The sequence below is a fragment of the Buteo buteo genome, chromosome 10, assembly GCF_964188355.1.
Source record: "Buteo buteo chromosome 10, bButBut1.hap1.1, whole genome shotgun sequence".
Taxonomy (NCBI): domain Eukaryota; kingdom Metazoa; phylum Chordata; class Aves; order Accipitriformes; family Accipitridae; genus Buteo; species Buteo buteo.
Genome location: NC_134180.1, coordinates 33822285 through 33837920, shown reverse-complemented (window position 1 = coordinate 33837920; position 15636 = coordinate 33822285). Strand labels below are relative to the sequence as shown.

Below are 15636 nucleotides of genomic sequence, written 5' to 3'. Positions count from 1 at the left end.
TTGTTTGCAACCATTACACTGGGTATTTCCATGGCACCTCCAGGACACTACCCAGAGAATTAGCTCCGTTTATTCAAATTCTTTTGCTTCTTCCAGCAGCCCGGGGCAGTGTTCCCGGTTAGATAAGCCACCGAAAGCCCGCTATCGACCAAGCCGCCGGGGATCGGCGCAAATCTGCCAAGTCATGCTGCCCTTGCGAGCGGGCGGGGAGGGGAGAGGAGAGGAGGGGCGGCGGCGGCGGCGGCGGCAGCAGCAGCAGCTCCCGTCTCCTCGCGAGACCGCGGCGGGTATAAAGGGGGCGGTGCGGCGGGGGCTGCCGCAGTTCGCGGCGTCCTCGTTCCGTTCGTGTCGCTTGGTGCGGGCTGCTCGGCTCTTTGTGTAAGTGCGGGGATGGGCCGGGGGCGGTGTCCGGGGTGTCGTTCATTTGGCGTTTTGCACAGTGCGGTTTTTTTCTCCTCCTTTTTTTTTGTGTTTTTGGGTTTTTTTTTGGTTTTGTTTTGCCCTCCCCCTCTGCGCGGATGGGTTCTTGAGCGAAGCGTGCAGGGCGAGCTCTTGCTCTCTGCATCCCGCCCCCTAAGGAGCGCTCTGCGGGGGCTACCGCTTTCTTCCCTTGAGTTCCCCCCCTTTTTTCGGGGGGGGGGGGGCAGATAACTCTTTCCTACGCGCCGGCCTTTATCAGCTCTCCCCGTTGTGCTGCACGGGGAGGAGCCGCGGGGGGTGATCTCCGAGTGGGGGGGCCCGCAGGCAGGCTGCAGCGCGCCTGCCGACGGCCGAGCGACTTCGCAGCGCGGCCGCGCCTCCCCCCCACCGCCCGCCCGCCGGGCTGCAGGCTTCGGCTCAACGGTGGGCGTCTGGCGAGCGTGTCGGCATTTTGCTTCTAAGTCTTTAAAAAATAAAAGTGCTGGATTCAGCTTGGTGGGGGGGGGTGCAAGGGGTCAGGTGTCCCCTGTCAGGGAGCGATGTAGTGGCTTTTTGCGCAGGTGAAGGCTGTGATCTCGCTTCAGAGGTCTTCCAGCAAAACGACTGTCGTGGTCTGCGTGTAGCTGGCTGCGGTATGCTCGAACCGAGGAGATTTGTGGCAATATCGCTCTTTTCTGACCACAGCTCAGTAGCTTAACCACATTTTTGTGACAGTCTGAAGTCAGCAAAGTGGAAGGCTGATGGTGTGTTTTGAAATGGCCTTTCGCTTTTGTTCAAGATATCCTAAAGGTACGAATTGCTAGTTAAGAGTGCAGGCTTGGCTTATTATAATTGCTGTTTGAAGATAATTGAAGTCGTGTGTGGCTATGAGCAACAGAAAGATATTCCAACTTGATTCAAGTGTACTTGATTTGCAGTGTCCCTTCTCCTTTCCTTTAGAATGAAAGGGAATAACATTGAGTCTGGGTTAGGAAATGCTGTGGCTAAAAATCCAAGCAGAACATGGGAGAACATATGTGAACCCCGTACGGAAAAGCAGATGCGTTGGCAGGTCTCTGAGGAAAGCAGATGGTTCTTTTGCAGTACAAGGCAACTGAAATCGCCTGCCAATATTAAAGATTTTCATGTTACCTAAGAAGGGGGCAATAACTTGTAGTTTATAAAGGGGAAGTATCAAAGAGTAGTCTGACAGCTTTTATTTGACATTGAATTGCTAATAAAACACTCCAGGGGATTGCTGATGGAATATAGGAGGACTGGCATAGTACTGAGCAAGGATGACCTTGAGATTGAGTAATGGAAAAGAATGTAATTCACTGACAAAATGTGGGGTCATGCATTCCAGACAAAACAGCTTTTGCTTTTATAAGGTGAAACTCACTAGTTAGAGGCATCTCAAATAAATATTGTGCAATGGCTGTCCCCCTATCTCTCTTACAGAACTGTGGTTTCAGAATTGCACCTGCATTCATGGCTACAGGTCATGCTTGGCAGAGGGATTATTGATGTCTAGACTGCTTCAATACAATCCTAGCATACTCTGTAGTTCTGGCCACCATCATCCATAAGACTTACTCCCAGTCTGCTGCTGTTGAAGACTAAACCCTTGGATATGAACATGGGGATATTGGCCTTTGTTGCAAAAGGTAGTTAGAAATGCTGAACATGTTGGCACTTCTCAAAATGAGAACTGAGATGTAGATGATTACTGTCTATATACTGTCAGGGTATGCAAGAGAAACTTTGAAAGCTAAAGCCATTACTAAAAAGACTAAACTTGGGTTGAAAGATAAATGCTTATGACTTGTGGGCTAGTTCTCCAGGAAGAAAGTGGCTGGCAAGGGGGAAGGAGCCAAGAAATGAGGTGCTCACAAGCTTTTTTAGAATGGACTTGGTGCCTTGCAGGCAGGACTTGGAAGAATCCTTGTATCTCGGCTTTCCTTGGCAACGTGAAACTCATGCTAACCTTTCAGAGGTTTTTTATCTCCAAGGCAGCTAGTGCTTGTAGCAGTGTATAGAATAACTTAAGTGAAATTACTTTTAAGAAGATTTTGAGTTGAAGAAACAAAGTTCATAAAGTTACTTATTTGAAAGATTATGCTCTGGAAGTAACTGGAGTTCTAAAGTCATATACTGCATTCCCAGACTGAGCAGAAATACTGTACAGGGTGTATTACAAATGACTAGTTTTTAGGGCAGGCAGCCAGATGTAGAGTTCTCTTGTCCTTGTGTACCCTCTTACTCTTTCCCAGTAGACTTGGAGGGGAAACAACCTGGCTGTACTGATTTAAGACTTGGTGAAATTTTAATTGTTAACATAGAATGTGATTCTCATGTATACTGTGAGTCTTTCTAGTTGCAAATAATAAAAGGTTTAATTGTTTAGAAGGCTGAAGTGTAGTTCTGCAGAGCACTGTCCTCTGGGGATTAACAAAAGTTCTTTTCTTCTGGAATCAACAGGAACATAAAGTTTGAGGTCTTAAATTCCCTTGTAAAATTGAACAGGGGTCTCCTCATCAAAAGTTCTAAAACTCAGACTAACTCATCCACCAAGTGGAACAGGAAGACTTAGAGGGCTGCTAAAATTCTAGGCTAGCCCTCTCCCACACCCTGAGCTGTTACTGGTTGTAGATAACTGTTACAGTATCATTAGGAGGCTAATAAGCCATAGATCTTGAAGTGCTAGTAATCCATGTAGTGGCTTGGTCTGGATATCTGTGATTATTGAACTACATCTTGCTGTGCTGCTGCTTTAGGAAAGAATGTTAGTGTTTTGACTGGACTACCCAGGTGACAAAGTTAAAACTAATTTCACTCTTAAGCCTTGTGTTGCAAGACCCAACTGCTGGTAAACTGTCTTTGGTGTTCAATCTAAATTGAGAAGATGCTTTGAATAAATGCTTGCTTCCAGGTGCAAATGTACTATTTAAACTGTATTGTTATTAACTCCTATCTAGATTAAATCAAGATGTCTTCAGGAAAGGCTTTCATTGGAAAACCAGCCCCTGACTTTACTGCCACGGCTGTAATGCCAGATGGACAATTCAAAGACATCAAACTCTCTGACTATAAAGGTAAGCTTATGTGCTTCTCTAATTACACAGATATAATCTAGCCATATGCAGGAGTGGAGTGCATCTAAGGATGCATCTTGAATTTTGTTTCAAAGTAATAGTGACCACTTGGCAGTAGACTGAAGTACACAACTTGTGTAGTGGTTCTCAGTGATGGCTAGAGTATGCTTGGGAAGCTGTCAGCAGCATGGCTGAATGTCCCAGCTATGATAATTGTTACTAATTGGCATAAAATGCCTCTAAACTAATCTCAGATCGGGCTTATTTGTCCTGTTTATTGTACTGTGAGACTGTAATGTCTCCAAACTGTGGTACAGCAAAATCTTCTATTGTAGGCTTTCTGTCAATGGAAAGTAGATTCTTTCCTCTAACCAATGAAGTTCCTTTCTCTAGAATACTGGCAAAATGTTTGCCTTGCCAGAAAAAGCTTACTAAAATCAAAGGGAAAGCCTAAAGTATTCAAGCACTAATGTAGATGGCTTTAAAAAGACATTTCTAACTAAGCTGTGCCCCTCAGGCTGTGTGAGGGCAGTGAGTAGGTATAGACTAGTCACCTGCTCAATTAAAATGTCTCCTTGGCTTGTAGCCTTTCAGACCTGTGGCATTTCTGCACTCTGTTAGTATTCAAGCATAGGGTCTTCTAGCATGGGTACTAGGTGTACTCTGGGGAGGCCTATGGGACTAAACCCAGGAGACAGGCATTCCCTGTCAAATTTGACAGTCCTAGTTTGGGAGACTTCAGTTGGGTAGGGTTCTGTGTTACTAGCTGTAGAGTGGCCTCAAAGAGTGTTGTAAATGGTATTTGGCTGAAGTGTAAATCCCCTAGGTGCTTCATGGGCTTGCCATCTATATAGCAAGTCTTAAAATAGAGGCATTTTTAGTTTGCAATTTAATCTTTAAAGGTTGTGTTGTATCAAGCACTTTCTCCTCTATCAGTATTTGAATGGTTGATACTGATTATGAGAACTCTTACAAAGGTGAGAGAGATTAACTGGTTATACTGTTCATCTAGGAAAATATGTTGTGTTCTTCTTCTACCCCCTGGACTTCACTTTTGTCTGTCCAACTGAGATTATTGCATACAGTGACAGAGCTGATGACTTCAAGAAAATTAACTGTGAAGTAATTGGAGCTTCTGTTGACTCTCACTTCTGTCACCTTGCCTGGTAAGAATCAGTCTTTTAACAGAATATTCTGCCTGGTCTCACTTCTTGCAGGAACTGAATCCTGAGTGTATTTAAACTTTCTTACTGAAGTATCAAATGAAGGCACTCGGGCAGTATTGGTAGCACCAGGTACTTCTGAACAGAACTGAGCATACTGTTCAGTTCTTCTGTTGGCTCCTGGCAGACCAAGTATGATATTGCAGAAAGGATCAGCTTTTGTTGTACCTTATACTTTATTCTGGTCTGTATTTTTAACATTTAAACTTCGTTCTTTTAGGATCAACACTCCTAAGAAACAGGGTGGTTTGGGTACTATGAAAATCCCATTGATTTCTGACACAAAACGTGCCATTGCCAAAGAATATGGAGTACTTAAGGAGGATGAAGGTATTGCATACAGGTAATATGCAAGAAGGTAAACTTGTTGTTGAAGTCTTATGTTCCAATACATGGAGCATGTCAGATGAACATGGAGCTTGCATATACTTGAACACCTGCAGCAAGCTGAAGCTGTTAGCTTGAAGCAGTTTACCTCTAGAAGAGCCATCAAACACTCTTATAAGGGGAAATGCTATGTGGTTTTCCTTAGTGTTTAGACTTTTCATGGCTTTGGTAAGCTAGATAAATGCCTGCTGCTTCCCTCTGATTACCTATCTGCACAGGCAGGAGTCTCCTGCAGGTGAGCTTCTGCAAACATTGGTAATGCAAGACCTACATAGTCATGAAAGTGATTACAGGTATTTAGTGATTAAAGTACAGTTTAAAACCCAAGCCTTAGCTTTTAGTCAACTGTTCACTTGAAGTTGTGGAGGGAGCTGAACTTCTGCTAACTCTTAACATGATTTTGGAGGACTAACTGATGAACCATTGCTGGGTTGGGCTTTTTGAGAACAGTGTGTGTAGTTGTTATTTGAATGTAAGAATGCCTCTCCTTCAATTCACCTTTTCCTTGGGTTTCTCTTCCATTTTGTTTTTCCACTAGCATCTTCCTTAAATATGAAATGTTGCTTTCCTGCATTAGACTTACATCCTGTCCCTCCTAGCTCCTGCTGAATGTTAAGCTTTCAACTGCTAATGTTTCAGTGCTATGCATACACCAAAGATATTAGTTTTTAGGAAGAGGTAATACTAGGTGACACAATGTACTGCCATAATGGAATACTGAACTTGAGTTTTTGAAACTCACTTCAGTCTAATCAGTCTTTCAAAAGCTGTGTTTAACTTCAGGGCTGCATTTTTTTTTTGTAGGGGTCTGTTCATAATTGATGAGAAGGGGATCTTGAGGCAGATAACAATCAATGATCTTCCTGTTGGCCGTTCTGTTGATGAAACCCTCAGACTTGTGCAGGCCTTCCAGTTTACAGATAAACATGGAGAAGGTAACAGTTCTTCCTCTTTCTAATCTCAAATGTTTTTTCTAGAGCACAGTATTAACTAGGCAGGTTAAATCAAGGTTTATTGAAAGGTACTAAGTACATGTATTGATCTGTGCGCAACAATAATTCTGCTGTCTCTTGAAATGCAACTGGTTCTGTAAAGCTACTTGTTGAAGGACACAATAGTGCTATATTTATCCCATTCCAGTTAATTGTCCATTGAGTACTTGCTAATGTTGAAACATCACATAAATCAACTTGGTGCTGGATGTCTTGCCAAGCACATAACAGTTGTCTCTCAATTAGACACAGAAAATACTTGAGACAGCAGTGAAGAACACGTAATAACTTAGCCTGCAAGGGTAAGCATAATTTAGACTGTGCTCTCAGGTTTGGTAGGTTGAGACCATCAGTACTAATGCAGTGTTTTACACAGTCCGTTAAACAAGGTATTTAAATTCCCAGAAAGCCGCCTGATCTCTGTGTCCATGTGTAGTAAGGGGAAAATGGATGAGAGTCTTTGTGTCCATAGTTCAGGAATAAGGTGCTTGAGGCTGGTAGCTTTTCTACAGGAATTTAAAAAAAAAAAAGCACTGCAGATGAAAGGTTTGAACCAGGTTATTGAAACTCAAAATTACTATGTAGGTATTAGTAGTCTTCAACTGTCATTAGTTGATGACATGTGTTGTTGCTGGTCATACTTAAGTTGCTTCAGAATTGGTAAGTCAAGGGCAGATTTTATTAAAACAAGCTGCTATTGTGGCTATGCTATAGCCTGAAGAGAGTCAGTGTTTCTGAACTTGTATGCCATCTTCTGTCAGCTGAGGAGACATCCCTAATACTTGGTGATGCAGCAGTCACATGTCATGCAAATGAAGCCTTCTGGGCTTTACTATGCCCTGAAGTAGTCAAAAGCTGGCAAAAGCTTTTCCTCCAGAACTAGGACTGCAGTCTCATCTAAACCAGGATAGACCATAATTAGGTGTGTAGCAACACTCGAGCTGAGAATACTATAGCTAAAATTGCCAGTCTTCTGTGGAGCAAGCATCAAGCTTTGCATGGCTGTATACAAGGAAGACTGTGTCCAAAAAATGCTGCTCAGGAGTTGCTGAGATTTTGAGGCCATGGAACCTCTGCATCTTGGGGGCCTTTTGGTAGCCATACAGGGGAACTAGAGACAGTTTAACTGTTCTTCTCTCTCCCTATTAAACTGGAGAATGGGACTAGGGTTGATTAAAGATAAGGAGAATATAGACTTCACAGGATCCAAGGAGACAAGTATACTGTAAAGTTGTAAAGCCTTTCTGACTCAGGCTGCTGGAGTTGGTGTTACCTTGCTTCAAGCTTCTGTGAAGCTTTTAAGCAGGGTGGGGAGGGGCGCATGTGTAAAGGGCCCACTGTTTCATGGGCAAACACCTGGTTACTTCGGTGCTACTAGCTAGTGAATAAATGGAAATAAATAAAATAAATTGAACATAATGCCACACTGAATAATGCACCTCCTGTATGTTGCAAAGATGTAAACATGTTCTGAGTTGCTAGTTTGCTTTAATGTTGTGTAAAACATGTTATGCAGGAGCAGCTGGTAAGACTTAAACATTCTTATCATTTCAGTGTGCCCAGCTGGCTGGAAGCCTGGCAGTGACACAATCAAGCCTGATGTTCAGAAAAGTAAAGAGTATTTCTCCAAGCAGAAATAAACTTGTTCTGAGTGGAAACTAGTATGCCTTATGTAAAGAGCAAGCATCAGTTATGAACTTTGACTAAGTCATTGCATCTGAGTCAAGGGATCATGTTGTAGGTATAAAAAGTAACTTTTTTTACTTGAAGGCAAGTTTGTCCTGTTGACAGTACCTTCATAGAAAATCTGAAATGATCAATATCTGTACATCAAGCCCTGTTGACTTTAGTGACAATGCAGTGTATGTGGTTAGCCATGTGTTCCATATAGAGCAGTGGTATCCTTTTGTAACTCTATTAAACTTGTGGAAAGAGCATACTGTCTACTGTTCTTGTGTATAATCATCAGGAGACCTGGAAGCAATGCAGGCTACATTTCTGAAAGCTCTGTCTGCTGAGCTGTCTGTAGACATCTCAATTCCTAGAGACCTTTTACAGCTCCATTAGAATGGAGATAGTAACACTTAATTTTCATGTTGCAGTAGTAAAGTACTCTGTACACTCTTCATGACTTTGCTACTATGTAGAGGAACATGGTTTGATAGTAATGTCAGATTTAAGCAATACTACAGTGCCCAGAGCATGAAGCATAGATGTGACTGACAGACTGGGCATATTTTCCTGCACTGTTTCAACTTACTCATTTCTGCATCCACTTTGGTCAAAATTATGACTGTTCATGCTAAATTTCTGGGAATCTAACATTCAGTTTGAACCCTGTTTATACAGGACTGGAAGACTGGGCTTTCTGGAAAGCAAACTTAAATCCACAACATTCATCCCTAGTCTCTCCCACTGCATGGAATGGGAGTGAGAATATACCAGTTATCCATTAGCTTGTAGTCATATGGCTAAGATCAAAAGAAGGGTGGCACTACAAAATCTGGTACTCAGATGTGCTCAGCCTTGTCTTTAATTGTTGTATTCCAAATGATTATATGCATACTGTAAAACTCAAAGCATGTGACTGTGGCCTTAAGTTACACTAAAGCTGAGTCTGCTGTGTAGCTTCATGGTTAAAGGTGGCTTGTGATGAAGTCCTGAAGCTCCTGGGTAAGGAGATACTGCATAGCAATATAAGTTAGAACCCTGTGATCTTTATGTACCTGTAAAGATTAAACTCTTAAAGCCAAGACCTTGCATCTAACTTCAGCTCCTCAAGTAGTGAACAAGTTCTATCCTGCCCTGCTTAAAGTGAGCAATAACAAAGTTGAGGCCCTGGGCTACTTACATGAGTCAGAAGTGAAAGTTGCATGCCTTGAGTCGTAAACTTGTCTTGTGCAGTTGGAAAAAATACTTACTGCAGAAGCCTTTCTACCAAATAACTGCAATAAATACTAAAATAGCTAATTCCCTGGGTCTTGCTTAAGTGCCACAAATCTTTCCAAAGCTAAGGTGAAAGTGATGCTTAGTTGGATCATTTTTGCTTAGTATTAGAATGCAAATTATTCTCCTCAAGATAACAAATGAGGCTAACATCCTAGGGTGGCACTGGGAAGTAAGAGGAGCAAGCATTTTTTACATATATATAGGATATGGTTCAAGGTAAGTGAATTAATACTAATCTGTACGGCTGAGCACAAAGTTGTCTTTGTCAATCAAACTTCCTTTCCTAGCAAATGAAAAGGAGTAAAGTCAGGGTTAATCTAATGTAAAACTTACCTTAGTTGTATCTAGCTATATTAGCCTTGAAATGTTATAAAATTGATTACAGCAGTTCTTTGGAGGGTACAGTATTAGTGTGGTCTAGCCCTGTGGAATGGAGATCTTTACCCTGATGTGACTAAAGTAACTTATGCTCTTATTCAGAAGTAAAATTGCACCTATGTTGACTGGGCCATTACATCCCATAATGCTACATGAAGTCCTGTGAACTCTTGACAGCATGGTAGATAAGCTTGTTCTGTGCCCCGTGTGAGGGCCTTTACATTAACAGCCAAGTTCAGCCCCTCACCGTGATACAAACGGCCTTTCCCATATCCTTCCAGTGTAGTCACTTAAAATGTAAAAAGTGCATTTAAAATGAACAGACTTACTAGCTGCTCTCTTGCCTACCCCTTGTCGTAGGGGATAAAGGGGTTCTCTCACGGTCTGGTCTCGGAGCTCCCTCCCAAAAGGCAGGGGGAGTCTTCCTGCGCCCATCCCAGGCGCTCGGAGGAAGAAGAGGGTCTGACGGCGGCGGAGCCCCCCGCTCCTCACGGCAGTTCCTCCTGGCTCAGGCGGAAGCCCTGACCCCAGCAGCCCCCCTCTCCTCAGCGGAGCGGGCTGGCCTCGCCCGCCTCTCAGCGGAGGCGCCGCGCCGCCCGCGCTTTTCCAACGGCCGCCGCTGCTCCCGCCCCCGCCGGCGCGCGCGGAGGCCGGGGATTGGCTTGTGGCCGGGGGCGCGCGGGCGGTGCCCCGCCTCCCTGAGGGGTGTCCGGCGGCGGGAAGCGGCGGCGTCCTTCGGCGTGCGGCCTTCGCCTGGCGGCTACTGCGGGGAAAATAGGTTGGAGTGGCCCTGATGGGAGATCTGGGTGTGGGAATATCCCGTAAAAATACCTACTGTCTTCGTTTATTTAACCCGCTCCTCTCACGTAACGTGTTTCATTCGATACCTTACTTCCTTTGCGTACTGGTCATGTGGAGACTTGAGTTCTGACAGGAAGATTTTATTAGTTGTTGATATTCACCCTCGCTCCTAACACAGTTATGTTCACTTCTGCTTTGAGTGATATCTCCAACATGTTTTTAATACCTCCCACCTTTTAAATGTCCTAGTAGTAATAGTTGTGTTCACGTGTTAATTTTCCTGTTTTGAAAAGTGGTTAATCTTGATAGCTACTTAAGTAGCTATACATTTAGAAAATATTCTGTGACTGAGAAAAACATTTTGGTTATAATCGGTCTGCTGCTGTCCACTTGGTACGCGGAGACAGTACTAACAGTATTTAAACTTCATAGTCACTGGAGAATGATGACAATGTGGAAATTCAAAACAGCCAAGAAACAAAATACCTATGGGTTAGGAACTGTATTATATGTTTGCACCAAATGATTGACTGTGGGAATTAATGCAATTAAACAATTTTTCTTTTTTTTTTTTAAGTTCTTCAGCCATGTGAGGCATTCATGGCAACGTTTGGCATGCTGTCATTTTAATGTTTCCGAGAGTATAATGCAAAATGGCTAACACATAAAGCTTCTTCAAATCAAGAGTCTGGGTTTATTTCTTTGCTTAAACTCAATATTGATTCAGATGTAGCCTGGAATTTCCATTAAGTGTTCTGGGGCTTACTCCCTACTCCTAGTACTGTGACATCTTAGACTGGTGTAATTTTCATGACATTCAAATAACTATAATCCTCACTTATTGCAAAACATTTTCTCATGTACCAAGATGCATATTGTATTTTCATTACAGTTATGAACTGGTTTTGCTTTCATGATGAATGGGTGCTACATTTCCCAGTGAGGTAAAAAAAATCAGCAGTTCTTCGTTTTGGTGACAAGACTGATAGCTGTTACAGTATTGTGTACTACTTAGTGAGTTTTTTCCTGAAGATGCATACAGCAGATGCTATTTAGAAAGGACAGGATCTTCAGTGGGGTGGGGTGGTTTTGACTGGGGTTTTTTTGGTTTGTTTTGGGTTTGTTTTTTTTAATGTGTGAGTGATTGCACATCTTTTTCTAGTTTGGGTGCTTATTGTAAAAATAATCTTGTATTCATTAATTTCTTTAGAATATATTACTCAGATGAAGGGAAACTGAAATACATCTTACTGTGTCTCTTTCCTATTTCTCTTTATTTGTAGCTCATTGCTGTGATCACTGGGGGTTTATATAAGTGGCTTGCTGCTTTGCAAAAGAACATTTTACAAGCATATGACGTTTCAGTCTTAAGATAATCCTTGAAAAATTACTTGGATCAATTTAAATAACTGTATTTATCTTTTACAGATTTTTACAGAAACTTGTGATACTGCATTCCTCTCAAAAGCAGTGTGCCAATGGACACAAATGTACTAGCAGTCATCTACTGACAATAAGATAATGAAATTGGCTATATTTTAATATATTTATCTTGGTTTTGAGGGTTGAACTACACAGCACCAGGTGCTTACACTGGTAAGCAGCTATAGTAGATATAATTATATAAATGGGATTTTATCTCTTTGAGATCTGTAAAACTGTTAAAACTCTATGTAATTAAATATTATTTCAAAATTGTATGCAACAGTAGCTAACGAGCAAACTCTTGTCAGTCTTTGAAACTGAACTTTAACAGCTGTGGTGAAGTAGCCCTGACATCACCTTTCAGGTGATGTGATCTTGCTGTCAAAATAAATGGCAAAGGTCCTGTTCACTGCAGTTTTACAGACAATGGCATTAGGTACTGATTTGTCTGATCTTAGTGAAGACTGAGTAAAAGTGGAAGGAAATTAACCTTCTATGCTGTGGTGGGTTGACCCCAGCTGGACACTGGGTGCCTACCAAAGCTGCTCTATCACTCCCCCTCCTCAACTGGACAGGGGAGAGAAAATAGAACAAAAGATTCATGGGTTGAGATAGGACAGGGCGAGATCACTCACCAATTACAGTCATGGGCAAAACAGAGTCGACTTGGGGAAATTAGTTTAATTTATTACCAATCAAATCAGAGTAGGATAATGAGAAATAAAACCAAATCTTAAAAACAGCTTCCCCCCACCCCTCCCTTCTTCCCAGGCTCGACTCCACTCCTGATTTTCTCTACATCCTCCTCCTGCAGCAGCACAGGGGAATGGGGAATGGGGGTTACTATCAGTTCATCACACCTTGTCTCTGTGGCTCCTTTCTCCTCAGGGGCAGGACTCCTCACACCCTTCCCCTGCTCGTGCTCCACAAACTTCTCCAATGTGAGTTCTTCCCACAGGCTACAGTTCTTCACGAACTGCTCCAGCGTGGGTCCCTTCCATGGGCTGCAGGCCTTCAGGCACAGACTGCTCCAGCATGGCGCCACATGGGGTCACAAGTCCTGCCAGCAAATGTGCTCCAGTGTGGGCTCCTCTCTCCATGGGTCCACAGGTCCTGCCAGGAGCCTGCTCCAGTGCCAGCTTCCCACAGGGTCACAGCCTCCTTTGGGCATCCACTTGCTCTGGCGTGGGGTCCTCCATGGGCTGCAGGTGGATATCTGCTCCACCGTGGACCTCCATGGGCTGCAGGGGGACAGCCTGCCTCACCATGGTCTTCCCCATGGGCTGCAGGGGAATCTCTGCTCTGGTGCCTAGACCACCTCCTCCCCCTCCTTCTTCACTGACCTTAGGGTATGCAGGGTTGTTTCTCTTGCATGTTCTCATTCCTCTCTCCGGCTGCAGTTTCTGTGCCATGGCAACTTTTTTTTCCCCTTCTTAAATATGTTATCACAGAGGCGCTAGCACTGTTGCTGATGGACTCGGCCTTGGCCAGCAGCAGACAGTCCGTCTTACAGCCAGCTGGCATTGGCACTATTGGATATAGGGGAAGCTTCTAGCAGCTTCTCACAGAAGCCACCCCTGTAGCCTCCCCACTACCAAAATCTTGCCACACAAACCCAATACATACACATTATGTTCTTCATATATTATCTAAAATTAAGAATATTTAGCACCTTATTTTTGTGATAGATGTCTGTAATTAAGTTTTCAGAGAATAGCATTTGTATAAGAGCAACAGGATTTTTTTGGTATGTGTAATACAAAACAGTGCATCAGACTTAAATTCTACACGTATGTTTATCATAGAACACAGCATGTGACTTTTGGTATGTGACATGCAGAACCTAACCTTTATTAGATTTTGTACACCTTTCATGAGTATGTTATTTCAAAATTAACAATTGTGTATTTATTTTTAGATGTTTATAAGAAAAAAATCTCTTAGTAATGTTTAAAGAATTAGCACTTTGTTAAAAAACGAGTTTCTCACTGGCTTTGAAAAATACTCTAAAAAGTTACTAAAGTTAGAGTACTATTTTCTCAACAAGTGCTCCAGCCTTTTTATCAGGCCTTTGATGAATAGGTTATTGGATTGTCCAACAAATCAATACAGTTCAAAGAACAAAAGCAAGTAGTTTACATCTTGCAGGTATTGCAAAATTATGCACTTTGGTTAGGAAAGTATGTTTACAAAAGCCCCATGACTTTACTTTTTAGTAACGTTATACATCAAAATAACAGTTGCGTAAAGATTATATTAAAATAATGGGGGTTGTCATATTAATAGTTTGAAAAATGTGATATATATCCTCTGAAATTTTCAGTGGGTCTGATGTTCAGTATTAAATGACAGTCTGTGTAAATATACTGTCGTGGTTTAACCCCAGTCAGCAACTAAGCACCACGCAGCCATTCACTCACCCTCCTCCCCCCGCAGTGGGATGGGGGAAAAAATTGGGAAAAGAAGTAAAACTCGTGGCTTGAGATAAGAATGGTTTAATAGAACAGAAAAGAAGAAACTAATAATGATAACAATAATAAAGCGACAATAGTAATAATAAAAGGATTAGAATATAAAAGTAATGCACAATGCAATTGCTTACCACCCGCCGATTGACGCCAAGCGGCGATCCCACCCCTGCCCCCAGTCCCCCAGTTTATATACTGGGCGTGATGTCACATGGTATGGAATACCCCTTTGGCCAGTTTGGGTCAGCTGCCCTGGCTGTGTCCCCTCCCAACTTCTTGTGCCCCTCCAGCCTTCTTGCTGGCTGGGCATGAGAAGCTGAAAAATCCTTGACTTTCGGCTAAACGTTACTTAGCAACAACTGAAAACATCAGTGTGTTATCAACATTCTTCTCATACCTAACTCAAAAACATAGCATTGTACCAGCTACTAGGAAGACAATTAACTCTATCCCAGCTGAAACCAGGACATACACATTCTGAAGTATCTTGCTAGACAGATAAAGCATAGAGGACTTCTTAAAACAGAAATGTCATGTTTCTATTTTGCAAAGGGTGAAATGAGGCAAGTGCAGAGGGGTGGTGTGAAGCCATAGGGTAGTTAGCTCTGTCCGGTGTGAACTAGTAGGAATGCAGCACACTTGGACATCAGTTCAGAAGCTGTGTTAAAGCTATCACTGTCTTTTTTTTATATACAAATTGATGGTACATACAAGAAGAACACTGAACTAGGAAATCAAAGAAATAGCAGGTATCTTTTTGACCATGAATATATTAGCTTCTAATTTTAATACTAGAAAAAAAAGATTAATTTGCCTTTAATGTACAGTCAGAACTGATTTTACTTTGAATGTCCACGTTTGTGTTTCTGTCAGGTTACTAGTCAGTGTCTTCACCTTTAATATTGGTATAATTTAAGCGCCTCACAGAATATAGGAGTATGATATTACAGAATGGCTTTACAGGCCAAAGCCTGTGCAAATCAAACAACTCTGCAAAATCAATTAATCTGTGCTGCACACACTTATGTGGCTGGCAGGAGAGCAGGTTGCCATCGTGCTGTGAATTGTTTGCAGTGTTCCTGAACAAAAGATGTGCCGGCAGTAAGCTCTTCTCACCACACCTAGTGATGATAAGTTTGGACTTTAATGTGAAACTTGGCTCTTTCACCTGAAACTTAAATCATTGTACATATTATGGGACGCGTGTCTGAATTTAGAATGTTCCTGTGCAAGATAAAATTTGACCATACATATATGAATATATGTGAAGTCATTAAGATTGCACCATCCTCTGAAACTGTGAGCCTAGTAGGTTTATGTTCCATATTCTACAGCAACATATTTTTGAAGTATCTGCACTGACAAATGAGGTTAATATCCTTTGTCAAGAGAGAAAAAAGTCTTTACATGTAATAAAACTTCATGTAATTTAATGTATTTCTTCAAATTCACTTTTCACAAAAATAAGGTGAATTTCTTTTTCATTTATGTTGCTGTAGTTTTTAATATTTTGGAAGAA

The 15636-nt window shown here is 42.2% G+C and overlaps 1 protein-coding gene across 2 annotated transcripts; it reads left to right on the top strand.

Annotated features, from left to right (window-relative positions):
* Positions 1 to 217: 217 nt before the first annotated feature.
* On the top strand, positions 218 to 8033 carry PRDX1 (peroxiredoxin 1). 2 transcript variants are annotated; one of them, XM_075036990.1, is made up of 7 exons: positions 261 to 378; positions 1861 to 2066; positions 3378 to 3494; positions 4507 to 4660; positions 4938 to 5060; positions 5909 to 6039; positions 7651 to 8033. In XM_075036990.1, exons 3-7 carry the CDS (start codon positions 3389 to 3391, stop codon positions 7734 to 7736), a joined length of 600 nt encoding a protein of 199 aa, XP_074893091.1. In that variant the 5' UTR covers positions 261 to 378; positions 1861 to 2066; positions 3378 to 3388; the 3' UTR covers positions 7737 to 8033. The 2 variants fall into 2 exon arrangements, with proteins under 2 accessions (XP_074893090.1, XP_074893091.1); XM_075036989.1 differs by lacking the exon at positions 1861 to 2066 and having other exon boundaries at positions 218 to 378.
* Positions 8034 to 15636: the final 7603 nt, after the last annotated feature.